The sequence below is a fragment of the Hirundo rustica genome, chromosome 2 (assembly GCF_015227805.2).
Source record: "Hirundo rustica isolate bHirRus1 chromosome 2, bHirRus1.pri.v3, whole genome shotgun sequence".
NCBI lineage: Eukaryota > Metazoa > Chordata > Aves > Passeriformes > Hirundinidae > Hirundo > Hirundo rustica.
In genome coordinates this window covers 41,666,015-41,692,976 of record NC_053451.1, presented here as the reverse complement: position 1 = coordinate 41,692,976, position 26,962 = coordinate 41,666,015, and the positions used below count along the sequence as shown (strand labels likewise).

The 26,962-nt window shown below is 35.0% G+C and overlaps 1 protein-coding gene across 1 annotated transcript in view; it reads right to left on the bottom strand.

The window, feature by feature from the left end:
• The window catches only part of DYNC2H1 (dynein cytoplasmic 2 heavy chain 1), a 147,817-nt gene that overhangs the window by 98,075 nt on the left and 22,780 nt on the right, over window positions 1-26,962 (bottom strand). Inside the window, exons 26-55 of the mRNA XM_040056035.2 lie at window positions 26,465-26,847; window positions 25,593-25,725; window positions 25,386-25,503; window positions 25,118-25,230; window positions 24,910-25,029; window positions 24,286-24,436; window positions 22,493-22,695; window positions 21,840-22,022; window positions 21,342-21,524; window positions 20,981-21,204; window positions 20,281-20,396; window positions 19,286-19,485; window positions 18,374-18,638; window positions 17,438-17,645; window positions 16,964-17,093; window positions 15,904-16,059; window positions 15,034-15,293; window positions 14,151-14,397; window positions 13,301-13,452; window positions 12,661-12,805; window positions 11,353-11,455; window positions 9,921-10,088; window positions 9,676-9,800; window positions 8,309-8,557; window positions 7,392-7,500; window positions 6,295-6,408; window positions 5,330-5,472; window positions 3,947-4,028; window positions 2,564-2,718; window positions 750-887 (exon numbers count right to left, since the gene is read on the bottom strand). Coding sequence (XP_039911969.1) covers window positions 750-887; window positions 2,564-2,718; window positions 3,947-4,028; window positions 5,330-5,472; window positions 6,295-6,408; window positions 7,392-7,500; window positions 8,309-8,557; window positions 9,676-9,800; window positions 9,921-10,088; window positions 11,353-11,455; window positions 12,661-12,805; window positions 13,301-13,452; window positions 14,151-14,397; window positions 15,034-15,293; window positions 15,904-16,059; window positions 16,964-17,093; window positions 17,438-17,645; window positions 18,374-18,638; window positions 19,286-19,485; window positions 20,281-20,396; window positions 20,981-21,204; window positions 21,342-21,524; window positions 21,840-22,022; window positions 22,493-22,695; window positions 24,286-24,436; window positions 24,910-25,029; window positions 25,118-25,230; window positions 25,386-25,503; window positions 25,593-25,725; window positions 26,465-26,847 — 5,076 coding nt within the window. The remainder of the gene's footprint in view (window positions 1-749; window positions 888-2,563; window positions 2,719-3,946; window positions 4,029-5,329; window positions 5,473-6,294; window positions 6,409-7,391; window positions 7,501-8,308; window positions 8,558-9,675; window positions 9,801-9,920; window positions 10,089-11,352; window positions 11,456-12,660; window positions 12,806-13,300; window positions 13,453-14,150; window positions 14,398-15,033; window positions 15,294-15,903; window positions 16,060-16,963; window positions 17,094-17,437; window positions 17,646-18,373; window positions 18,639-19,285; window positions 19,486-20,280; window positions 20,397-20,980; window positions 21,205-21,341; window positions 21,525-21,839; window positions 22,023-22,492; window positions 22,696-24,285; window positions 24,437-24,909; window positions 25,030-25,117; window positions 25,231-25,385; window positions 25,504-25,592; window positions 25,726-26,464; window positions 26,848-26,962) is intronic.

Here is a 26,962-nt window from a genome sequence, read left to right as displayed (position 1 = left end):
TCTACTGCACAGAGAGAACGTCTTTGCCATCGAGCTTCACACTGACCAGATTAAACCCGAAACAATTAAACATCAGTGCAGTGACAGCAGACTCATTACAGCGTATCCTACAGTTACAATTCCAGGAGGTATCAATGGATTGTCTACACAATTATTTCACTTGTCTGAGAAAACACTACTAAAGAAGATTACAGAATTTTGAAAAAAAAAAATCTACCTCTGAGCTGAAGAATAAAAATTCAAAGAGTGATGAACATAGAGGTATTATCTAACGTCTTCTGAAGTTAATTTCTGAGAACGAGGCCTCATGTAAGACATACTTTCTAAAAGTTCAGAAATTTAATTTCTGGTATTTGCTCCTTAAAATAGTGCTACTTGTTAAGTATTTGGTTGAAATTTCCTATCTGGGATAAACATAAAACCAATCAGTCTGGATTTACAAAGTTCCAGGAAAACAGTCTTTTAGACAGACTAAACTACAACAGCAAACACTACTCAGGCACAAAACTTGCACTGATCTCTTCCTACTCAACCAGTTCTAACCTGATTTAAATTACATAATCCTCTGTCCTGTTGCAACTTTATTCAAGCCTCTGGGCTCATGCCTTCCCTCAGGCAAATTTTTGCAAATGCATCGGGTTTTGTAACGGTTGAAAAGAATACAAAACATAGGCAGTTACAGAGAACAAAGACAGAAAAACAGCTCTTTTTTCCTCGCCCACCACTTTTGATGTGATCGTATACACCACCTGCATAGACACTGTAATTTCTTGAAGAGCAGCATCAGCTTCATCCTGCTTTGTTTTGAGCAGAATGCTTTGTTCTTCAGCTTTCCGGTTCAGTTCATCTACCAGGGCTTTAGCTTCATTCAGCTTTGAAACACCTGCCTATAAAGTTTACAGGAAGCAGATACTGAGTACCAAATTTTAAGTCAATGTAAATTAAAGTTTGCTACAAATGCCATGGACATACTAAGAATAATGCAGACTAATTTTCTTTTCTTAAAATTAATTTCCACATTTTCTTGATATTATTTAATCTAAAAAATAGATCTGGCAGCTCTAGATGTGTTGCTTTAAGAACTATTATTGCTTCCAGAAGATTAAAAAAAAAAATCTCAAAATAATAAACGTTTAATGAAACAACAACTAGCACATAATATTTTTCCCAGTAATTCAAGAGCATTTCAGTTAACTGATATTAATTCAACATAACTATATCTCCCCTAAAAGCAGATCGATAAAAATTAAACAGAATGAAACAAAATAGATTATCTGATTTCTACGTATCTGTACACTCCCTAAAAAACACAGATATATATATAAAATAAAGCTTCAATTATGCTTAAGATTAACTATTTTCTTTATTCAGACTTTCTACATTGTTTACTTTATGAAAATTATATAATACAAATAATTCAAGATATAGTTGAAAAAAAAATTACCTGGAAGATATTTTGATTTAGGATACACATCTCTAATTTCCTTGCAAATTATTACCTTTATTTAACCAAACTATTTAATAAGTAAATGATTGTTTGTCACAAACAAACCCCAGCTGCTTCCTAAATAAACCAAAAAACCAATTTCTATTCTTAAAAACGGAAACCTTGTTAAATTGCATATTACAGTGATGGAAAAATATTGGCAGGAAGAATAAAACCAAAGTAGAATACAAGGCAAGGAAGTAATTTTTTGACACGTGTTTTAAGAAAAAAATACAGATTTGCATATGCGGTTCTGAATTGTAGCAAGGGTCACTGAGGAAATGAGCTGAAAGGGATGGGAGAAAGGTTAAAATAAAATTTGTCCTAAAGGACCATACAGCTCTTTCCAAAATATACTGGAGGGAGGGAAGTGACTGGAAAGACACCACAGAGGTTTCAAAAATAAGTATAACTATATATACAGCACAGGGGTAAAGCAACACCTATGAGAAGAAGTGCATTTGGGCTGCAACTGCCCAAAGGACTGATGTATGCCAAAGGAATTTAAAATCAATTCCAGAACACAAAAGGAGAGAAAATCACAACACAAGGAATCTTGGTCAAACCTACATAAGAGCACCATGAGGTTAACACAAGACATGAGAGTTTGTAGAACTAGAAGTAAGTGAAAATCACATGAAGCAGGAAGTTGCTTTCGAGATATAAAGATGGAATGGAATACAGAGCTATGAAGAGAACTTTTATAAAAGCAGAGGTAGGACTTATATTGATGGAAAAAAGACGGGTTTTTAGCAACGCAATTCCAGTACGCATGGCTGAAAAAATTAGAAGTGCTTTTGAGTACGTTTCACTCTTCCAAGAAAACATGCCCAGCCTGACAGGTCCTTGAGGAAAAGTATTAACAAAAAGAAAGCCACTTTTCACTCTTACAGGCACTTGAACAGAGAAGGGCATTAAGATTGATGCTGCTTCTCTCCTGAAACTACAGCATGAGCATTTGCCAATAGAGGACACATCACAAAACCACATCAGCAGCCACAGCTCATTAATACACAAGGCATTTAGTCGTGCAAGATTTTATTGAAAAGCCATAGGTTAAGTGTTTTAAACACATACCTGCAAGTGGTTCTGCCTTTTTATTAGCTCTCTTCTTTTACTGTCATTGATGGTACTGTATACACGAAGGAATGTCATATACCTGCTAGGCGTTGCTCCATATATTTTACACGAATCATGGATTGCCAAAAATGACTTGAGAAAAGCAGGATCACCTGTACAACATCATTAGTTACACAGATAAAATTATACTAAATTTTATCTCACATTTAAAAAAAACTAAGAAAAAGCAGCAGAAGAAGCCTCTTTCGCAAGATACGAATTAAAAGTATTCAAAATAGCACATAGACTATACATTTTTAAATTACTTCCAGGGAAACATGTAAATACATTTGAAATGCTTATTTCTCAGAAAGAAATACGCCGAAATTGTTTGATGCATGGAAAAGCCAGCAAAATTAATTGCAGATTACTGAGGGTTAATCATATAAGAAACTACTTCCACAAAAAATTGAATTTTAAAATACTTGAACTTTTTTAGAAATAAAGCCCATATGTTTTTGTCTTCTCCCTTATTTCTGATGACAGGCAAACTAAAAGGTTTTGATGCCATTGAGTTTGTTGAACAGCTTCTCAAAAGCCCAAAGATACAGTAAAATAAATTTAATTACCCTACAAAAGAAAAAAAATTGCTAAAGCATATCTACATATAAATGAATGCCTCTAATAAGTACTGTAGCCTAGATTAATTATGATGATCTAGGATAAAGAGGGATGGTAACGTGAACACCAAATACTATTTTTGGCCATTATTCTGATTGGCCTACTAAAAAGTAATATAAAACAAGAAACTCCAAGTGATCCACTTACCATCTTATATTCTGTTAGTTCCATGACCTCTAAGTGCTACTTTTATAGAATGTAGCTAAAAGTAGTATTCTGCTGGCACTGGTCTCTTAGATTATGTTTGAGACACTATTTTTAACATGACTAAATTTGAAGTCTTATGATAAAAACCAATTATTCTGAAAAAGGGGCATTACTTATAAGAAGGAAGTTTTTGAAATTAATAAAGTAAAATGAAGATCTACGAAAAGAATAATGAAATACAAAAACTGAAAAATTCTCAAAACATCAAACTTTCAGGTTGTGAAATTACATCCATATAGAAGGAAGACACAGACCAAAACAAGATACAGCTAAATCAGCCTATAAAATTGAATATACACAGTGACTGGTCATGACAGAAGAGACTGCATTTGGTCAGCCAGGATGTATGTTCTAGATCAATGCTTCCTTGGGCAGAACGCCGGCCCATGTGAACACCACCGAAGTCTATGAATATGCTAGATACTCAAAGTATTGTTGTTACTATCAATGCCCAAGATAGGATCAAGCGTGTAATAACAAGAACAGTAACTAGTAGGTCTACCTAAATATTACCTGAATGTTTTTTCTGAACTTCTTTATGTGTTTTTCCAGTCTTCTCTTGTTCTTCTGAATCATACAGAAGCATTTCAGGTATCTAAAAAAAAACCACATGATTTTTTTCACGAAAATTATGAACAATGACAACCCGAGTTAAAATTAAACAAAAAAAAAGAAACAAACACAGACTTTCAATCTAGTTTCTCTGTTGAAAAGACTGGAAATGATACACCTAGTCAGAATAAGGAATCTACGGAATACTTTTAGCACTAGAAAGATAAATTCTGCCTTTCCATGTCGCTGATAGCTTCCTATTCTCTCAAGTGGAAGATATTCTCCTGGCTGTAAGAAGGACCAACTAATTCACAGAGGACCTAACAATAGCACAAATGACAAAGTCTTAAAAAGTACACAATTCAAGAGGAAATAAGACAGCCTTAATCCACATCCTACCCACATACATATTACCCATTAACTGACCTTCCTTGACATCATTCAGAGAGGGGAACAGGATGATGGCAACACTGTGCTGGTGCTGTTTATGTTAGTGCTTAGGGGTTCTGTTCGTGTTTCTCTGTGTGACAATCACATGTATATTTGTGCATGGACTTCCCATGGGGTCACAGATTCCTTCAGGTGCTTCTACCTGCTTCAGCATGGGGCCCTCCAGGGGCTGCAGGTGGATGTCTGCTCCACTGTGGACTTCCACGGGCAGCAGGGGCACAGCTGCCTCAGCACGGGCTGTGTACCATGGGCTGCAGGGGAATCTCTGGAACCTGGGGCACCTCCTGCCCCTCCTTCTGCACTGACCCTGGGGACTGCAGGGATGTTGCTCTCATGTTTTCTCACTCCCCTCTCTGGCTGCAGTTGCTCCTGTACGGTAAGTTCTTCCCACTTGTTAAATGTTATTCCAGAGGCACTGTCACCCCTGGCGCTGGGCTCAGCCTTGGCCGGCAGCAAATCCGTCCTGGAGCCAGCTGGTGCTAACCCCATTTGACACGGGGGAAGCTTCTGGCAGCCTCTCACAGAAGTCACCCCTGCAGGCCAACCTGACACCAAAACCTTGCCACACAAACAAAATACAGTTGGCTTTAACAGTTTGCTCGTAGTCTGTATTTTGTTCTCAAATGCTGTGTTTGATCAGAGCCATAGCAGTCGGCGTGTTGCTCAAGTCAGCCCACAGAAAGAACAAAACATAATGTTACTGGTAAAATAACAATGCTAATAATACTTAACTGTTCTGCAGAATTTTCTGCCTTTGTAAGAGCGTGTAAAAGGGATTAAATAAGCACAGTGATAACTATTCCTTCACAATATTAAATCGCTTAACTTTACTCACCAGAGTCCTGTTATATTTAGAGATACTAATTTAAATAAGTCACAATTAATTGAACTTACCTTTTTCATACTGTCTTTTGACCAGGTTTCCATCCATAACACCTGACATTTCTTATACAGTGCTGGATTACTTTCACAGTTTATAGTGAAATTTAAATTGGTAGAATCCATGATCAAGACAACATGCAGATTTTGTTGGATCCCTAAGAAAATGTAACAATTTTTTGAACATACCAATTTGACTACATGATGGTAGATTTACCGCAAACATAATGTAATTTGCTCTCTTCCAAATACTTATCACATGGTAATTTCTGAAAAAAAAATAGCCTATAACATCACATTAGGACAAGAGTGTTTAGAAGTAGAACCTTATTTATAATGATGAATTCTCATTATGTGGACTACAGTGCTTTTTTTTTTTAATTCCAAAGAGTTGACAGTATTTAAGTAGAAAGCACTAATTCTAATTCATGCAGACCAATAAAACCAACTAGAAGCAGTTTCTATGGCTGGCTGCTATGACTGTATTCTTTCAGTCCTATTATTTGATTTATTTCTAAACTATTTAATCTTCTCATTGGGCCAAGGAAAAAACAAAAGTAATTAAGAAACCTATCTGTAAACATGCTTATAGTTACTCAGAATCCAAAGTGATTTCCTGGTATAATTGACAAATAGGAAAAATCTCTGTTACTGGATATATATAAAAGCTACATAAACCAGAAAATAATGGGAACAAAAGCTTTCTTCCTTCTAATTACTTTCAACAGCTGATTTCATAATGCTTGTAGGACATTCATCAATACAAAATTTCAGTAAGAAAAGCAAATTTTAAGCTGAGGATTCTGTGCCCTCAAATACCACAAATATTATTTCTGCCTGTTATTTAATAACTAATTATAAGTTAAAACTGCATACAATAAGAAGACCATGTTAGAAATTCTTTGTTCATTATTTGTTCATTATTATACCACATTTTAATATTTTATATTAAAATATAACTTGTAACTCTGTAGACATACGGTATGTGAAATAGTTGAAAATTGGTCCTGTAAATCCATCTTGTGAAGCTTGATCCTTCAGAGGAGATAGCAATGGTTCTAATTCTTCTATTTTATACAGCCCAGGAACTTCTCCTATTTCAAGAACGAATTTAAATCAGATAAAACACTTTATAATTCTTAAATTGAAGGCTTCCCTTGAATCCTCTGTATAGAGAATTCAGATCTCATAGTATTCACCTCTATGCTTTCTTGACTATTATCTCATGTACTTAATCATTCTTTTCATGATACTATGAAACAAAAAAAACTAATTACAGTGATTCTATTTACCAGTCTACTTTGTTTATATTGTTGAAATGTGTTTGGAAATAGCTCTTTCAAATCTACCCAAAAACAGTGACCTGTACTGCACACAAAACAAATCAAACCAAACTGTCATACACCAGGACACAGGAACATGAAAGTGAGTAGTCATCTACATCCTCAGTTTTAACACTGGATGATGAAAATCTGATACTGTAAGTAGATTTGGGGTAGCACCTCAGAGACAGGAAAATCTGGTGCTCTTATTAAGCAGCTCTTAAACTACTGCAGTTCCAAAAAAATCATTTAGCAACTTTGACCCAGTCCTTCAATGATTCTCTGTCTGATCCAGGAACAAAGCTGAGAGTAAAATAAAGTCACTTTTGTTATTTGTTAGTGTTATACATCATCTCACCACCTTCAGACAAGTGAGCTTTGCTGGTGACTATTTAATTAAAGGACTCAGTCTATACAATCTAGCAAAACATTTGAATCCTCTCAATTTTGAGTTTTATTATAAAAGGGAAGCTATAGAGTAGAATGCATTTTCATTTTGCTATATTACACTGCTATAAAGAACTCTTTTGACATGAATTAGAGGAACTGAAAGCACCTGTACTATAGGGTAAATAAAAGGACAACTAATTGAACCTTGAGTCAGGTTCTTACATACACATAATCTAATTAAAACAGCACAGAAAGCTAACTAAACCTTCTGAGACATAAAATTAGAAAACATCATCTAATTCTGCCTCGTTGAGCTAAGTCTGCATGGTAAAAGTAGTACCATAATCTCTTTGGACTCAACTCACCTGAGGACAGTAAACTGTTGACCATCTCCAGGAAAGTGGAATGAACAAACTGATAGTCTTCGAGCAGCAATACCACCTGCTGTGCTTCAATGCCTGCAAGCTCCATCACCTAGAAGCAGGGAAGACATTTAAATCTCAGTGTCTTGTTCAGAAGAAAATGATAATCATACAATATCCTGACTTGGAAGGGACCAACAAGGATCATAATCTTTCCCTGACTATATATCACATATGTACTTTCTCCACAGCATCTACACTATTATATAATTACTAAAGATTTCCAGGTGATTCATTTAAATGAGATATCAAATATAAAGAACATTTTATCTAGATATACAGCTTAGTAATGAAAAAAAAATTACTACAGACTCTTTCACAGAGTATATTTATGTACAAGACTCAATGATAGAATGGTATCACTCTTCTGTGTAGGCACAGATCTAGAATTTTCTTTAGCATTGCTGAAGGTAATGAGAAACTGTTGATTCAAGGTTTGCATCTGGTTTTAAATAATATGTACACTTTCATCAATCAATAAAATTTTATTTGATTCAACTACTATTACCTGGCAGATGATAGTAGAGACAGAAAATAAAAGTATTTACCAATACGGAAATATATGCATGAAAAAGCCTTTCAAATATTCACATAAACTTCGTATTTATAAGTTCTACAACAACTCAAGCTCAAAGAGAGCTCTGGTATTCCAAAAAGTGGATTTTCAGTTAGTTACTGTAAAGAACAGTATACACATCTAGAGTGAGAACTTCTAAACAATTACTTGTTTCATTTAGACTGGCATCTTTCTTTTCTTAAAATCTCTTCAAACAACCTTTTGCGTCCTTCAAAATTTACGTATTGTTTTCTTTATCATGCACCTAACAGCATCACAAAATAGAAAAAACTGAATGACTTACATATTTAAGATCACTTTTGAACTGCTTCAGCTCATAACCTCTGGAAATTTTGGGAGTAAACAGGACAGCTCCATGCATATGACTAACTAAAGAGGTAACTGTCCGACGACCTACACCACTCCGTCCTGCCAAAAGAAGTGATCCTCCAGGAAAACTCAGCACTCTGTCCACTTTGGACATATAACTAAGGACTTCGTGGAACAGTAAAATATCTATCTCTTTTTTGTCCCGTCCATAATGAATGATACCCTATGTTAAAAAAAGAGAAAAAAAGAAAAATCTGATCACTAATAACAAATAAAAGCAGTAAGATATGAAAACATCCAACATCTAAGTATTTAGAAAAGAAAAGCTCAATTATTTTTGTGACAGAATTAAGATATCTCACATACCCTTTATGAGTAATAAATGTTTCAATAATGAACGTATCACACTATGCCCAACACCAGAACACCCTGGAAGTCTTTGAAATATTGAAATAGGAATCTACCACTGAACTAATTAAAACTGAGTAACGGACCAGAACAAAGTCTGAGCTGTGCCTCTGAGTACAGATTAATAACTCAGGAGAGTTTTTTAGGCACCAAATTGCGGCATAATTGCAGATTATGGAAGTTCCTAGTGAAAGAAACACAACAACAGATCCTATGATTAAATTATGACCTTGTTACACTTTTTAAAACCTCCTCTTTGAAGCCCAATGTAACTGTGCAATCAAGAAAAAAAAGCCAAAACCAACAAACTCCCTGCTTACTGACGCTACTGAATTTTATAATTTCCCATATAATGTATTGGTCACAAGTTGGCACTTAGGGAGAGGGATTAGATTCTCATCTACAAGAGCAGTCCGTCAAACACTATGACAGGGTGACAGTCTCAAAACTTTCATCCTATAAATCAGATATCCTAGAAGAGTTAAAATCTTTGTATTTCCTCATCAAGCTCACTTTTTGTACATTACTGCTTAAAAGTATGCCAAATCTTCAAACAGTGCATTTGCATTTCTTCAAACAAAAATTGTATTAACATATTACAAATTCAAAAATAAATCATTTTATAAAGCACTTAGATACTTGAACAATAGACAAATATACATGGACATAAATGTTCCTCAAAATGTTGGTTCATCAAACTGTTGTAAATCATCAGCAATTGCAAGAGATGTCCTTTCATCCTTGCTACATGATACTTCCTGCTACCTGCCACATAACATCACAAGTCTTCCCTCGCTTCACCAAATGCAAAAGGTGTTTCTTTGAACAAGAGGCAGCCCCCACCATAAATCTGGTTGCTTGCACGTTACTCTTCGCCAAAACTGACTAGAATCATTGCTGTGAACCCTTGAATATTCTTTAATCGTGTCTCACTTTTTGAATAACGTCTTTCAGGTCTCTTGAGTTTAGCCTGCCAAGTGGCCTCCCATGTGGTGGGAGTGCCTGGCCTGGTGTGATGAATGCCTCTTGACAAGCTCCCCAAGTCACATAAAAGGTATCTGTGAAAAAAAAAGGAAACATTTGAAACGTTAGGTGTTCAACTCAAATGCTATCTAACTTGACTAGGCACTTCCTAAACAAATACTTCAAGTTTGTGTGTTATGCTTCAAATGGCTTACCTGCCATATTGTCCAGAACATCTGAGCCCCAATCATCTTGAAACACTTTGGTCAAAATGTTATCAAACGCCTGAAGTTCTTTCATGCCAACAATTCTGTCACGGAACAAGCGACGTGCCTCATAAGCAAGAACTTCCAATACGAAGTCTGCAGTTTGTATCAATGAACCTACAAAATTTAAGGAGAGAATTAATTTTATGTATTTTCAATAAATTTTCTAATTTCCACTTTAAAATATAAAATTGAAAATGAGCAAGAGAAATTACATACCAGCAGGAGAGCATCGGTAAGGAAGAAATAAGAGAAAAAGTAAACATTAAGAATAATGTTTTTTTTATAACTTCTTTATTAATTAAAAACTTCATTTTTAATAACTTCTTTATGGATCATTACAAGATAAAATTAAATATATTCTATTAAAACATGTTCTCTTTATTAAAACAAGTGTCAGCTTCTAATAAAACTGAACAAGGTGTTGCACACAAAGTTAAAATTAAGTCAGTCTTCCTGGCAATGAAACCAAGAAAATCTGGAAGATATTTTCAAAAGGGAAGAGAAAGACTGATAACAAATACTAAAATAAGAATAAAAACCCAAAACAGTCTATTAGAAAATGCCACTAGAGACTCCAAAACTTAAATATTCCTTACAAACATGAAAAGGAAGGTGAGTAAATAACAAGCTTTGTGGTTTATCATTGGAAAAGCACATGTATATGTCAACATCAGATACAACGAAGAAGTTCTTAAATGAGCTGAAGCTACCCATTCATTGATTGTCAGTGCAGCTTTTCTGATATCATTCAAGCTGCATTTACCATCTCATGATCTCAGAAAAAAAGTGGAAAGGGAGCACAGCATTCTTATCACTTTTATCCTCTTTAAGCAGCCCTCTATGCAACCTTCTAATCAAAGTAAGAGCTAAAGCTAATGAGTAATTGCTCGTGATGTAGTAATAATACCAATTTCAGAGACAAAAACAAGATTAGAAAGCAGCCTATGAAGTATGTGTATAAACTAAATTTATACAACCAGGTATAGCAGGACAAGTATGAGAGACAAGGCTCTGCGAATCCAGAAAACAACATACATACTCAAAAAACCCCAACACAAAACACAAAAATCCACAGAACAAAATAGCGAAGAGTAGGAGGCACTGTTCAAGTTCCCATAGTAAGAATGCAGTCCCAACCTACTAACTTCCCTTAAACCATAAACATCACCCACACATATTTTTAAAAAATCATTGGATTTTTTAAAAAACTTGTTTACTCTTGTTACGGAATGAACTGCACATTTTTTCCCCTCTATTGAGTTACACGCAGCTCATAGTTTAAAAAGATCAATGTGAAGCCAACAGTAGAACTGACATCAACAATAATCTAGGCCACTTTAGAACTACTTTATTAATGAAAACCAAGTAAGTGACTTACCACCTTCTAAACTGTATCTGAATAAACCAAGAACCCACTGAGTAAGAATACATGGTGTGAAAAGGTAATGACTGTGATCATCAACTGTGAATTTTGCTCGTACCTAAAAATGGGAGTTAAGAAAAGGAAAAAAGAAGTGGTATTGTAAAATGTAAAGCGCTTTTTCTAAGGTACCAGATAGATTAGTTTTCTAGTTGATGAACATTTAGATATTTTATCAATGCACTCCTTGTTTAAACTTTGTTTTCTGACCATGAAAGATTTTCTCAGAACTTTTTTTCTGTACCATTTTTGATTGAAACAACTGCACATCTCACCTAGGACTGTTAGTGCAGTATTATTAGACAAAATATATACTTTTTAAAACAATACCAAATATGAAACACAAAGGCAATACTGAAATGTAATAAAACCTACCTAAATTAGTAATGCTTTTTCACTACAAAATACTTCATACTCACTCTTCTCCCAGAGAGGATATTTGAATTTACAACTACATCTTTAATTGAAGGACTAACTACTTTCATTAGTTATTTTATCACAGTGTAATGAGAATTAAACTCATATTTCTTGGAATATATCAGTAACATCATATGAAACTCCTGCTAACAGATGCATGCCAGCCAGTGACTCACTTGATCTACCCACATTGTAATCAAAAGGATCAAGTCTGTATCATGCTTCTGCCTGGATGGGGACATTCATACATTCTACAGCAGGCACCACACAGTACCTTTCCCAGTAAGGCTATGTACTGATTAAGAAAAGCAAGCAATTAAGCATTTTGCTAGTTAGAAGTTCATAACATTCCAAGTGGGAGGCTAAAATGCACTTGTGTCTGGTTCTAAGCACCTGCTTTTAACAATGTACAATTTTAATAGGTAGTCCTTGATGTTTGTAAAGGACTCCACCCTCATATCTCCTTCCGTGTCATAACAGCATCCACAACAACTGGGCACACAATCATCTGTTGCGCTGTCTCCTCATCCATTAAGTAGGAAAACACTACTATCCACATTTTATAAAGCAGGAACTGAAAGTATAGAAGTGTTAGGATGTGTGCCAAAATCCTGAAACGAATCAGTGGGAAAGCAAGAGCACTTTCTGCTTACTCTGCTTGCTGCTAATACCTAGGATTCTCTGAAAATAAGAAGTTCCAAAATTGATGTCAACTTTATTAAAAAGACATTAACTTAGATTTTAATACTGATAAACCTTTTCACTTGCTTGTTAATATCAAAAGCTAATTATTTGCAATAAAATATCTGAAATCTCCATCTCCTTGAAGAAAGAAAATGGTTGCCATACCTGTTCATAGATCTGAACCATAGATCCTGCTAGCTGATGTATTTTTGGTAAAGAACCCCAAACAGGATGATTCTTTAGGTTTTTCTGTAGTACAGGTTCCAAGTAGGCACTATAAATTGTTTGCAGTTGTTCTCTTTCTGGATAGCTAAAAAGGGAAAAAACCTAATCATTATGGACTTTTTCTATTCAATTAAAACTGAGTTAAAATTATATACACAATTACTGAGAATTTTCATTGAATAGCATTTCCATCCAGCAGCTAAGTAAAATTACCATTTTATTGTATTAGGCCACTCTCAGAAATTTTCCAAATACATTGACATGGTCAAACTTAAAAAACAAACAAATAAACTTCAGTTTCTCTAACTTTTTAACCATTTAGCACCTTAACATGAAGCTGCAGAAAGCAGTTTACTACAAGCAAAATTTGCCAACAGGAAACATATTTCAAACACTTCACTACCAACAGGCAGCTGTAGACTCCTCTTAGCTGGACTCTGGTGCCAAGGGGAATCAAACAGCACCAAATCTGACCATCACAAACTGTGAGAAAAGATGTTAAGACTAAATTGACAAGTGGTCCTTATAAAGAGAGGCTGAATCTGAGTTCTGAGAGTTAGACTAATTTACACATACTTACTCAATTGCACAGAGACGAACAATAGAAGTAAATCTGGTGGTAAGTTTATGTCTTCCTAACGTTCCTCCAGCTGACATGGAAGCCACAATTTGGATGTTTTCTAAACCAACCCATTCCATATTTTCATCATAAAATCCTTGATATGTAAGAACCTTTAATAATTAAATAAATACTTAATTAAAGGAAAGTCAACAATGTATCATAAAAAATAAAATATAATAAAATAGAAGTATACCATCATTTCTGCTTTCTTAATTGCCTGAGGTGTCTTACTCCTCACAATTTTGTCATCTGCAGATTTGTAGGACTCCATTGTCCTAACCATTAATGAAGATGTTAAAACAGATCACGGCTTCCAAGTAGACTCTATACCACTGATGATCACCCTCTGGGCCTGGCTCTTCAGCCAGCTTTCAACCCACCTCACTAACTGCTTTTGCAGCCTGTATCCATTGCTTTTCTCATGAGGATCTTCTGGGAGACAGCATCAATGCTGTTAGTGAAGTCCAGGTGGACTATATCCACTCTCTTCCCCTCATCAAGCGTGACTTGCCCGTGGTGAACCCATGCTGACTGCTCCTGGCAATCTTCTTGTCATTCATACGTCTACTGCACTGTAACTCAGTGAGATGAGTGCTGTCTTATTTATTTATAAATATCAGCCAAATAAAAATGGTATCTTATTTCTGGCTGACACCTACACAGTCTATTAAAGCACAAACAAAACCATTGCCAATACAGGATGCAGGATGTTAACACTGAAATTAATCTATGTAGGTAATTACCACATACACTAAATTATATCCAGTATACTTGATTCTCTTTACAAATAATAGACGTAAGTGTTCACCTGCTGCAGAAAAGCCACGAGAGTGCTTGTTCCCCATTTATCAGGTTTGGGTAGATTGATGTCTTTTAAGTACAAAACAAGCCTTTCACAGTCCTTTGGTCTGTACACTCGTCCAGTGTTTGTGCTGATTACAATGCAAGTTTGACTTAATTTCTGTAGAAGATGTTGAGAAGTAGTCTGTGCACTGCAGTGAACAGTAGCGATCTGAGTGGAGCGGAGCTGAGAAAATGCATAGTGAAGCAGCATCCTAGAAAACCAAACATATACATACGTACAGGCATAAATAAATTAGAATGCTGTGTATCCAAAGATATTCTATAGCTTTTGAATTAAAATGAACATCCTATATTAATGGAATAGGTGGAGCATGAGGTATGCTGAATTCAGTACTCCTGCTTTTAAATCTGCAACATTTTCCATTCACAAAATTCAATGACAGTGTAGTGTAAACAGCTACACTAAACAAACAGCTAATATAATACCTTGATTACAGTGGCCCAAACCACCTAAATAAGGAATCTAATAAAGGCAACAGGATGTGCTGAATTGAGTTGTTGGCTCAAGGCATCTAGAGCCTCTTGAAATAAGACTGGATCTCACATGCCTCTAAGCTATTGCTCCATGACAGTAGGCTTTCCAGAGATCCTGTTTCATATCTAAAAGGCACGTTCAGATATCTTAGATCCATAGTGACAGTCTGAACTGTCCCTGGAGAACTAGGTAAGAATTTGCTTATTTGACACTACACACAGGTTGTTTAATTACTGACCTAAACAAGTCATATTCTATCAGAAAGTCATATGATAAAAGCATTATTAAAAAAATACAAATTCTGTCAAACAACTAGAAGTATATTTTACTTTAAGTAAGAACGATTTTTTACCCCTTTCCACATCCTTCAGGACCCACAAGAAGAAATGGCTGCTTATTATTAATATCTAGCCATGGTCTAAAGTAATCTAAACTTCTCTGCATGTCCGGGGTTTGGATGACAGGAAGTGTTTGGAGATTACTGAAGTCATCAGGTGTTAGATTTTCAGGTTTTTTCAGCTGATACAGCATTAGCTCTCCAGTGTCAGTGTCATAATACGTGTCCAGGGGCTTCCTTGGATCGGGAGGAGACTCTTGTGCCCAACTGAAGATCTTTAAAAAAATTTTTAAAAAGCTTCAGTTAAATCCATACTCCTAAAAACAACCTACCATTTCAAGCTGTAAAGATTGTTCAGAGAATACTTATGTAAAATCAAACACACAATTATTCAAACTCATAGTTTGAGGCTACCTTTGAAAATTAAATCATACCATGCATATGCTTTATGATTAAGTCCTTAACTAAACAATAATATATTACTCTACCACTTTTCATAATATAAAGAATTTAAATTAAATTGTATTTTAAAAAGCTTCATTTTTTTTTTAATATTAAGAATCCTAATAAGAAGAATACCTAAGAATTCCTCTCTGATGAGGTGAAAAGTCCTGTTACTATTCTAAGCATTCTGAACAGAAAAAAACCCACAAAAATAAATCTGAATTACATATAAAATACGCAGAGACAAACACAGTCTGCTAGAGTGGGTGTTTGCACTAAGCAGTATGGACAAAGGCATTTCACTGTCTCTTGGTGCAGGACCAAAGGATTGCTATCTGGGATGGATGCAATGTATCAGGGACACATAAAACATCCCTTCACTTCTTAGCTACTTCCCTACAGATAACACAAATAAAAATCAAATCAGAGCACAGAGATTACCTCTTTCGCAAATTCTTGTCGTGACTTCATGTTGAGATTGCCACCAAGACCACGTAACAAGTTAATAATAAACTGTCCACGATCAGTGCTTCCATGAAGATGAGACAGTCCATTCATCACAGTTCCAACTAAACTTGTTTCTACTACAAAGTCATTCTGTAAATTGAAAGTTGCAGTGGATTTAAGTATATTCCTCAATATAAATGTGATGTGTTGCTAGCATGCTGTTATTATTCATTGCTTTTTGACATTTACTCAAATGAGGAAAGATCTCAATACAGTTATTGTCCTAGAAAATTCTTCACATCAAATTATTTCTAAGCATTGATCTGGAAGTTTTAATTCCAGACTATGAGTTCACGTAATTTAGGATAAGCAATCAGAACTTTCCTCGCAGATTTTGAGAAACTATAAGGAATAGATATAACTGTACACTGGAAACCTTCCTTTTGAACAGATTCGTTATGGCTTTTGCTCTTTGGCACCGAGGGGAATTTGCAGCCTCAGGAATAATGTCATGGTTTTTCCTTTGATATTTTAGAATTCTAAAAAATGCCAAGGGTAAAAGAATTAGGAGGAAAAATAATTAGAAGAACACAACAGGAACGTGTACGTTTCCCAGGAGGAGAAAACGCACATCTCTTAAAAAAACTGGCCACAGCAGTGGAGAAGTCTCCTAAAAAAATATTTTCAGCACATAAGCCTCTTGATCAGTGCAAATCCAACTCCTCCAAAAGAGGAGTCTGGGAAGCATCATTAATGTGGTCACAGCACCAAGCCTGCCAGAGTACAAGAAGGGTTTGGACAACACTCACAGGTGCACTGTTTGATTTTTGGAGTGGTCCTGTGCAGGGCCAGGAACTGGACTTCAGTGATCCCTGTTGGTCGCTTCCAACTCAGGATTTTCTACAATTCTATAATTCTATCAAAAAAGTGCTGAGCTTTTTTTTTTTTTAATTACAGTTCCAAAATTAATCTGAATTATCTATTGAGTGCTAAACTAGAAAAATGGATTATACTTAACAGAAGCTGAAATTTGATTAAGTATTAATTTACTAACCTTCTTTACAACCCAGTTTAAAGCCTTCTCAAAATAGTTCCCAATCCAATTTTCAAGGTTGTATCTGCATTCTTCAGGCTGACTTCTTATCCAAGACTTTAGTAGAGCATTAAGATCTGTATCTTCATCACTAAGTCAAAGCAAAAGAAGATTCAGATAAATACAAAACACCAACATCTCTAAATAGACTGCTTTAACGGAACAACAAAATTCCAGAAAAAGTCTAGTGAAATACTTTAACAATTTTCCAGTAAAGAATTCCCAATGCCTTTTGGAAAAAAATCTGAGGTATTTCAGTCTAAAGTTTATAACAAACACCACAGAAGGGAAATGCAACCTAAGGAAACTTCCCCAGTGATTAGCTTCCTAAGTGTAAGCAACTAGCCAACTGCTTGCTTCCTTCCCTTGAGAATACCTTTCAAGAAAAGTATATATTTGCTTACTTTTAAAGTATATAATACGCCTGTGGCTTACCTCAAAAAGATCATTCCCATTCGAGATATTGTAGCAGGAGAGGCACAGCTGAGGTCATGAGTTTCAAATATAAAGTTGACATTTGAACCAAACTGAATTCTCTCTCCACTGGGCATAGTCAACAATTTGTTGTCATCCAAAACAGAATTCAAAGATTCAATCCATTCAGGATCAATATCACCATCACAAATTATCCATGAAATAATATCTATTTCCAGAAACAAAAATAAAATATCAAGCCCAAGAAAAACAGTTCAAAAATATCACCCCTTGCTATCTTAATGTTATTATGCTTTCTTCATTACAACTTACAGTTCCATGAAGACATTCCTCACATACTTTACTGTCACCCTGTTTTTTCTGAGTTTTTTAAAGCATTTTGATTGTTCATAAAATGGACTCAGACTTTTTAGCTACTGCACAATATTAGGAGCAGTTTCTACCTTTTTCTCACACATGTAACATAAACAAATCCTTTGTTTTTCATTCTCTGTCCTTTGTTTGCATATTTCTAACCTGAAAACAATTGTAAATGACAGCTGGTCTGGCCATTTGGCTGAGGGATGAAAACTCCAGAAGCCAATCCACAGCCAGACCCACAAATGTATAAAAAGTAGGAACTAAACAGGCTGGGGGCTCTCGGGCTTGGCTCAGCCTTGAGCTCGCTCGGAGGAACCCTCTGCCCTGCGAAAATCTCTCGTCTCCGTGTGGTTGCTTTGCGTGTCCCGGTCACACTTTACCTTCTGCTGCCTATTTTTTTGCTTTCTTATCACAAAATTTGTAAAGAATGCACTGAGGCTTTCGGCTACCATTGTTACCAGAAGTTTTTCTTGCCCTATGCTATCCACAGATAATATCACAATTTAAAGAAGTACTTGAAAAGGAACGATTTCAGTAATTTCAGCGTAACAACCTGCAAGTCCCTCTCAGACATACCTCGGGGCTCTCGCACCACCTGCCGAGCGCTGTTTGTAAGCACTCCATCAGACCATTCCCTGGTATCCATGTCGATACGGCCCAGCAGCTGGTGCCGAGGCATGGCTTTGGGATTCATCGTGTACTGCTTCACCACTTTGCCAGTTTTACCAAGGGCTGTCTTTAACATCCGCCAGAGCGTTGATTTACCTCCACCACTTGGACCTACGATAACGACACCCATTCTTTGACGCAGTTGTTCATATAACTCCAAAGCCTTCTTGATCTAGACAATGAAAGAGATAACGGCTACGTGAAATCGTAAAGCTAAATCAAACATGTCCCTTTATAGTATTTCCGAGATTTACTTTGAATGCAGACACTTTCTATGAGTTTGGTTTTTTAAACAATAGATATTAGGAGGCATATTTAAAATTATGATACTAAAATTTATGAAAAAATTAATTTTACATGTCAGATCCATTTCACTAAATTACTAATACAAAAATAATACCCATCTTTGGCCATATTTTTAATGAGAATTTAACAGTCACAAAACTTAATCAAGTTCTACAATAAATAAATAAAAACAAGGCAGAGAACTGTTTGCGAAAATCAAATATTCACATATTACAATCTTTCAGTGTCCAAAACATTCACTGGCATTTGCACCTGGCTTGAATGAAACTGTATGCCACACGTTCAGATCTTAATCTTCCTTGCACTATTTTTCTTTCAATTACGTAACTGAATTACCGTGCTTCAAACACACATCTAATTTTTTGTATACATATGATTAGAATCTAACTACCAGTTATTCTCACTTTTTTATGAAAGATTTTTCAAAAGAAAACAGAAACTAGCTAAATGAATGCAGTATTAATCAGTTCTAATTCAGAATAATACTGGTTTTTTGCTGTAGTTGACGTTTACCTGTGCGCTTATAATTTCCAAGTTTGCTTCCTCACAGACTTGCTGTAAAGCTGCAGTTAACTCAGCATATTCCACATCTTTAGAATCAGTGCCTGGAAACACATCTTTAACCAGCTCATCAAAACGTGTGCAATCTGCAAATGTAAGCTTTGATGTGGTGTTTAGCCGCAAAGCTTGAACCACTATGTGACTTTCATTAACTGGAAAGAAAAACAAAGAAAACCGATCAGTTTAAGCTGTGTCAAAACTGCTCATACACTGAAAGAAGAAATGGAGCATAGATTCCAGAATTCCAGCTCATGTACCATTCTACTTGGAAGCTAGGCATAGTCAAGCATACTTACTGTAAGTACAATATATGCCCACAAATGCATTCTATAGAGATATGAGGTGGTTATGATGCTGCTCAGATGCAGACCATTTGTTATGTTAAAATTTGTAAACTTTCAGATACATGCTGTTTAAGCAAACAGGAACGAGTAGTTGCCTCCTAAAGATATGAAATGCTCGTCCATTCCACACTCTGTAATTCCCTCTCATTTAACACCTAAAGAACAATAACTTAAAAAAATCTTTAAAAAATGCAGTGACTCAGTCTAGTCCAATATATTTCCATCATTCCTACCTATCCTTATATTTGACTACCAATCTGAATCTAGTGCCATGTGACAATTTTAGCGAAACTCAGAGTCAAAATGGTCTGATAACGAATACTGACAGCGTCAGAGGATCAACCTTCCTGTCCTAAGACAAGTGAAAACAAGTCTTTGAGAATCATTTAAATCATTCAGTCTAGAATATGACAAATTTTTGTGATCTCCTAGTGAAGGGGAAGGTGAATATCTACAAAGGCTTTCATAGATACTTTCTTCTTTTCTAAAGTATCTACAGATATAAGCCATGGCTTTTTAAAACTCCAGTGAACATGAAAGCAGGAGTGAATTATATTTGTACAAGATCCTAAAGAATCAGAAGCTTGGTATGGTCATTCTTACCTTCTTGCTTTGCATTGCTTTTCTTCAGCTGATGAAGAAGACTGCCACAGCCTTTCAAAACAGTCTTAAGTGCTCGCAAACCCCAATCATAGTGCTGCTGTGGCGTCAGAAGCTCCCTGAATTTAAAAACAACAATACTGCAATAAGCTCTAGATGACAGCATCTGAAATTTTGGGTTGGTGAATGAGCACATTTATAATACAGGTTTGGTCAAAAGAGAAACTGGCACGTAGTTGTAAGAGTCATCTGAAATGCATTTCAGAAATACAGCAATGAAACTCTGGAATTTTCATAGTATTTATTATTTATTATTTCGTATTTATTATTGTCCCTAACAGCATTCACTATAACTTGGGATCTTTGTACTTTCTAATGCACATCGTTTTAACTGAATAGTCACTTGCATTTCAACAGTTTCAGGAGTTCAATACAACACAATGCTTGTGAGCATTTATATTCTCACTTTTATATTTAGTGAAACACTAGAGGTGCAGCAATTTGCTTCCTTGAGATTGTAACTGAATTCAAGATATTTTCACATCTCAACCTCCCAATATATTGCAGTATTTTAACTTTATAAGTTAAAAGTATCTGTACAGAGATCTGCATGGTAAACCATTTTGTTTTAAGAGCTATAAGGGAAGAGAATTAGAAAGGTAACTTTACTAAGGAGGGGACAGGGGGAGTAGTGAAAGCTTACCTTGCTAGATTAAAAACAGCCACTAATTTTCTACCCAGTACTTTAGCATCCTTAAAGCCTTCTGAATACAAAATAACTTCTGCAATGAGTTCATTGTCTGGATGAGTCATAGCAACCGGCCTGAAAAGTTGCTTGAGGTTATCAGGCAGTTTTTGTCTTCCTCCATAACCTTTTCCAGCAGGATTCAGAGTGATAAAAATTCCAGAATTAGGATCCATTTCAACCTAGCATTAGAAGTGCACGGTAATGATGTATTGTCAGATGAAACCGTATTGAAAAATGCTTTGTGGACTATGTTTAGTTAGAGCAGTCAGTTTGTAAGTGTGGCCAAAGTGAACAAGATAATTAAATTTTGCTGTACCTTTTTGCCAAGCATCTCACACACAGGACTGTGTTTCTTCAATGCATGTTGAATTGTCTGAACCTGCATGGATACTGCAGACAATACAGCTTCCTCAAGTCTGTTGAATTCATCAAAACAGCCCCAAGCACCGCACTTCACTAAGCCCACAAATATGCGTCCCATTGACTTCACATCAATGCCCTTGAAATTAAAAATAATGTCAAAATTCAAATAACAAGAAAATATAAAAGAATGTCTTCCCATCCACTAAAAAGCAGGTCCTTGAAAATATCCACAAATTTCTAATGGCAACTGACAAATTATCAGAATAATTTCCATAATAATTTCAATACAACTACTACTACTACCACTACTACTACTACTACTACTAATAATAATAATAATAATTTATATCATAAAACTTTATAAATTTAATATTGTTTCTGGAATATAATATTGCTTTATGAGGCATGGGTATAGATATCCATTTCTTAAATTAAACAACACGATATTCACCTCATCACAATTAAAGACTAATACTTGTCTTCCAAGAAGCCCACCCAAGGCCTTTACTGATTCTGTCTTCCCAGTTCCAGCTGGACCATAGGGATTTCCTCCAAGGCCCATCTTCATGGCCTGAGTAAGAGTTAGGTAACACTTATCTGTCAAAGGTGTATAAACAAGTTTTGGGGAAATCCCCTGCAGAAACAAAACAAATTATATTGATTGGTAGACAGAAGATACTGGCAATTTAATTCCATTCATTTTATTCGTTAGTAATTAATTTGATAATATAAAGCAACAGCCAAAATTTTTGTCTCATTAAGAATATGAGCTTGTTTACAAAGATGTCCTGCTTTTATATCACATTCCAACGTATTGCTCAAATGTTTTCACAACTACAGATGAAACTGCACTCGATACATAAAAGCAAGCATATTAAAAAATATTTATATTATAAAGCAGCACATTGATACAACTTATATTTACCCCATGAGCATCAGGAATGAAAGTTATTACCCTATCTTTTAATATTATCTACGAAATAGCATGTTAAAGACGTAACAAAGTCTAGAAAAATGAGAACAGTTAGGAGACAATCAGCAGCATGTGTGAAATGAGAAAGTGTTTGACTCATATATAAAAGCCACTACTTAAAAATACCACACCTGATACTCATAAGTATATTGGAGCTCAGCATCTACCATCTGAACATAACATTTTTGGTCGCTCATATAAAATCTCAGCTGCTTCTTCCAAGCCCAGTCTTCAACACTGTGAACCTCAGCTTGATTCAGCTGTTTTACCACATCAATGTTATGAATGATATCAAGAATCAGAGCTTTAAGCTTGAGCTCGAGGATGCCAGATTCTGCAAATAATCACACCAAAAGAAAAAATCACACCAAAAGAAAAAAATCACACCAGTGTAGCAAGGAAGACACACCTTACCCATTCACAAGTTCATTATGCTGCTTTCATAATGAAATATAGTAAAATGAGATATATTTCACAATGAAAAATAATCAGCAGATTTTATTTAGATCGTTTGAATTATATAAAGGTTTTCTATTTTCTAAAGCAAGCAGCATAAAATAAGATCTTAACAAACAATGTAAATCATGTAACTTCAGTTATTTTCAAGTGATTTTGTTGGCCTCTAAATGGGGGGGAGGTGAGACAGAGGGAGAGAGGGAGAGAGGGAGAGAGGGAGAGAGGGAGGGAGAGGAAAAAGGAGAGGAAGGGGCTTTTCTGGAAAGCAGTTTATGCCAAGAGTGTTAAAAGCCATGTCCACTGCAGCAACCAATGTGGCCCAACCTGCTGAGTGATCTGCTGAGCATCTGAAAACTACTACACACACTCTGGAGTTTTCACTCAGAATAATTATGGTGATATGGAGTAAAAGTTCAGTAACAGATTGAGTGCATTAAGTATACTCTTAGAGCATATTGTTTAATTTAGTTTCATTGAGAGAAATCCAGTTTCTCTGTTTTCACACCATTCCATGATAGGAATTAAAGCAAGTGAGAATAATCACAACTCATTTCAAAATCTCACCTATTTTCCAAACTAAAACATTAATGTAAAGTATTATACCATAGATGAAATGAACACTCCTCTGTAACTGATGAAATTTCCCAAACAGCTTTTGAAAGAGCACAGAAAGGAAGCTCAGATAAAGAACCACACTTACAGACTTCTGGAGGTAGGTGATATGAATCCTATTTCTAATTAATGTATCAGATGTTTACAGTTCACAAATTGTAAACTAGATTTTAATGCAGTAAACAGCTATACAAATGTGGAAGATTATCAACTACACACCAAATTGAGTCTTTTTATACCTAAGACAAAAGCCATCTCACCTAACCTACAATGTAGACTTTTTTATCTGAGGTGGGCACTCAAAGCCCCACCTCTTGTCAAAAGAGAGGAAAAAGCACTCAGAGGCATAACTATTCTAAACCATTCGGGCTATGTAAGATGCAGAACAATCATGTTTTGAGAATAACTAGCATATTTTGCCTCAAAAATACTCAAGAATTATTAGATCAGATGTAGATGTGTATATCTAATATAGAAAAGGAGAATCACTTGCACAATTGTACAGAATATACTGGCTTGACATAATGTACCTAAACTGCTGTTTGGCCACTTACTGTGAAACAGTAGATACATAAGCTAAAAGATCGAAACTTATTAAAAAATTATAAAAAGAGGTCTCCAAGTACAAAAATTCTCCAAGATAATTTTTAATCTAAATAAAAATCCTTTTGTTTACTTTGAAATTTTAAAGGCTCTTGTTTACTTTGAAATATTAAAGACTCTAATCTTGGCTGTAACAGCTTTATGAAGTCAAATTGAGACAAATTAATGTAATCTTCTGTTTAAACAAACAGAATGTAAAATACTATACAACTGCAGTTATAAGAAAATTATATATTAATTATCATTTTTGTACCTGTAGTTCCAGTATCTTCTATGCCACTACCAATGCTAGTATAATGGTCCAGTTTAGCCATGAGTTCTAGTTCTAATTGTTGTAGATTATGGGTTTTGATTGCACTTTCAACATCTTCAGTGAATAGAATTTGTTCTGCCAAGGAAAGAATCTTCGGAAGAGAAAGTTCAAATTATATTTTATAAATACTAAACACATATAAAAACTAACCAGTTTTTCAATTAATAATGTTTATTATGTCTGACATTTTAAATATTGTATTGTATAATTTTTAAACAAAACACTACATTGGCTATGTTCCTAAGAACAAATAAAGCCATCTTAAAACCTGGCAAAATTTTGCCAAAACCTGCAATGTAATCTAATAGAGCAAGTCTATTCCATTAAGTGGTATGTCAGATTGCCAAGTAAAAGACTTGAATATTTCAAATGTTTACAAAGGAATTTAATAAGAGCACATATTTTTAATAATTTCTCTATATAATAAATGAGTAAAATGGATTTGATTTGGATTATTTTCTTCCAGATTTAACTGTATAGTTCTTTATAGAACTACCAAAAAAAAAAAAAAACTTATTTGGTTATTCTATGACTACACAGTGGCATTACTGGATCAACTACTACCTGGGAAGGAAAGAGTGATGGATCAACTGAACCTTGTGATTTTTTTCCAGCATCAACACAGTCAATCAACATTTTTTTCAGGGTCTCCTTCATCTCTGAAGCCAAACTGTTAAGCCACACCTGACAAAGAGAAGAAAAAATTCAAAAATCACATTACAAATTAATTTCTCAAAGATGTTTGAACTAGACCAGGATGTGATTTTCTTACCTCCACATCATTTGATAGAAGAACTTTATTTCTAAGTGGCACAGTTTCTCCTTCTGCAGACTTCATGGCAATTATGTATTTAAATTCTTCATCGAAGCTCACACTATTAATGCCTATTAATCAAAAAACATAAAAAAATATATTCTCAGTCAAACATTGATTACTAAGTGTCTAGTCATAGAAAGAGAAGAACTGCAACACATTACTTGGCTTTAAAGAAGCTTATCTCTAAATAAGTAAATTTCACAAATGAAGATTAACGCATTACCAGCAAAAAGTTTCTTAAGATGAGATTGGATAACCAGAGGATTTGTGGACTGTCCCAAAATTTCTAATAAGTCATCATCTCCAACAAAATAGAATCTTGGAAATGCTGAGCGCTTCTCCTACATAAAAACAGAACAAATCAATTATGTTGATTTAAACCCAAGCTTACTGAATTTTTTATAAAAAACTGTATTAATGTTCACTGTACCTCCAAAAACTCATTCAGAGATTTCTGACATCTCTGAAGCTGGTCAAGTATGGTACTTAAGGTATTTTTTATTCCTGCCCGGGCATTCAGTGATGTTATCCTATTGTCACTCTTAATATCTGACATAATTGATCTTGACAGAAAAAAAAAAAAAACAAAAACATAAATCCATTATAATTTTATTTTACATATGACATATATAAAGTTAAGCAAATAAAAATTAACACACAGGCAAGTAATATAAACAGCTGATATATAACTTTTAGGTTTCAGTACTAAGGATGAAATGTTTCATAATTTACCTCAATGTCTCTCCAATGTAATTTAAGAACAAAGGTTTCTTGCTAAAATTTCTCTACCCAGAAACACGAACATTCAATTCTTGACTTTTATTTCTGTTTATGTCATTTCAACTCAAGTCAAGACAGATAATGGTAAGTATCTTTCCATATTTCTGAAACCTACTCCTTTTTTAATCTTTTGACTTGTTTGGAACAAATAAATCATCTATCTCTCCCAAAGCTCTGTGTGTACTTTCTTAGTGAACAAAGTGATAATCTTCAACATGATTCTTGAAAAAATAATTACATCACCTCTACTTCTGCTGCTAAGACTAATCTTGAGTCTGTCTGCCTTGATCACAGTCTTTGACACTTCATATGATTCCTTTCTTCTCATGTGCCTCATTAAATGAAAACATAACCACCTTTATTCAGATATATGTTGTCATCACATATATCCATCTTCTGAATTCGTGTCCCTGACCTTCACCATACATATGCCAATTGTCCCATATATTTTCACCATGAAGAATGTCCTGGACTACATGTCAAAGATACTACAAAAGGTCAGTCGCATTCCATAACACTAACCTAAAGTTTTCATCAACTCTGTTAAAACGAGCTTGTTCTTTGGGTAGAGCTCCACGACCAAATATCGGTTCCAAATAGACCCATTTCCTCTGAATTTGGTTTAAATTCTGCAGGTACTCATCCAAGTCAGCTAGTTTTTTTTCCCAGATGGACACCTTATCTTCAAAACCTTTGTAATATGGAGAGTCCTTAAGAGACTGTAGAAGACAACGATGATCTCCAACTTGACTGACTGTGTCCTTCCAGTCTTTAATAAGCTTGATAGTCTTGCCTTGGCTATCTTCATAATCTGTTAACATAAAGACAGCTCCAACTCCCCAGAGTTCAAGCTCACGTAATGCTTCTCTGATTGTGATTTCACCTTGAGCTCGACAATTCAAATCCTATTTAAAAGCAAGAATAGATCTCTTATGAAACTACAGAGCTTGCAATAAACTCTCCATTCAAAAATATAATGTAAATTCTACTTCTATTGTATTAAAGATATATGCATATGGA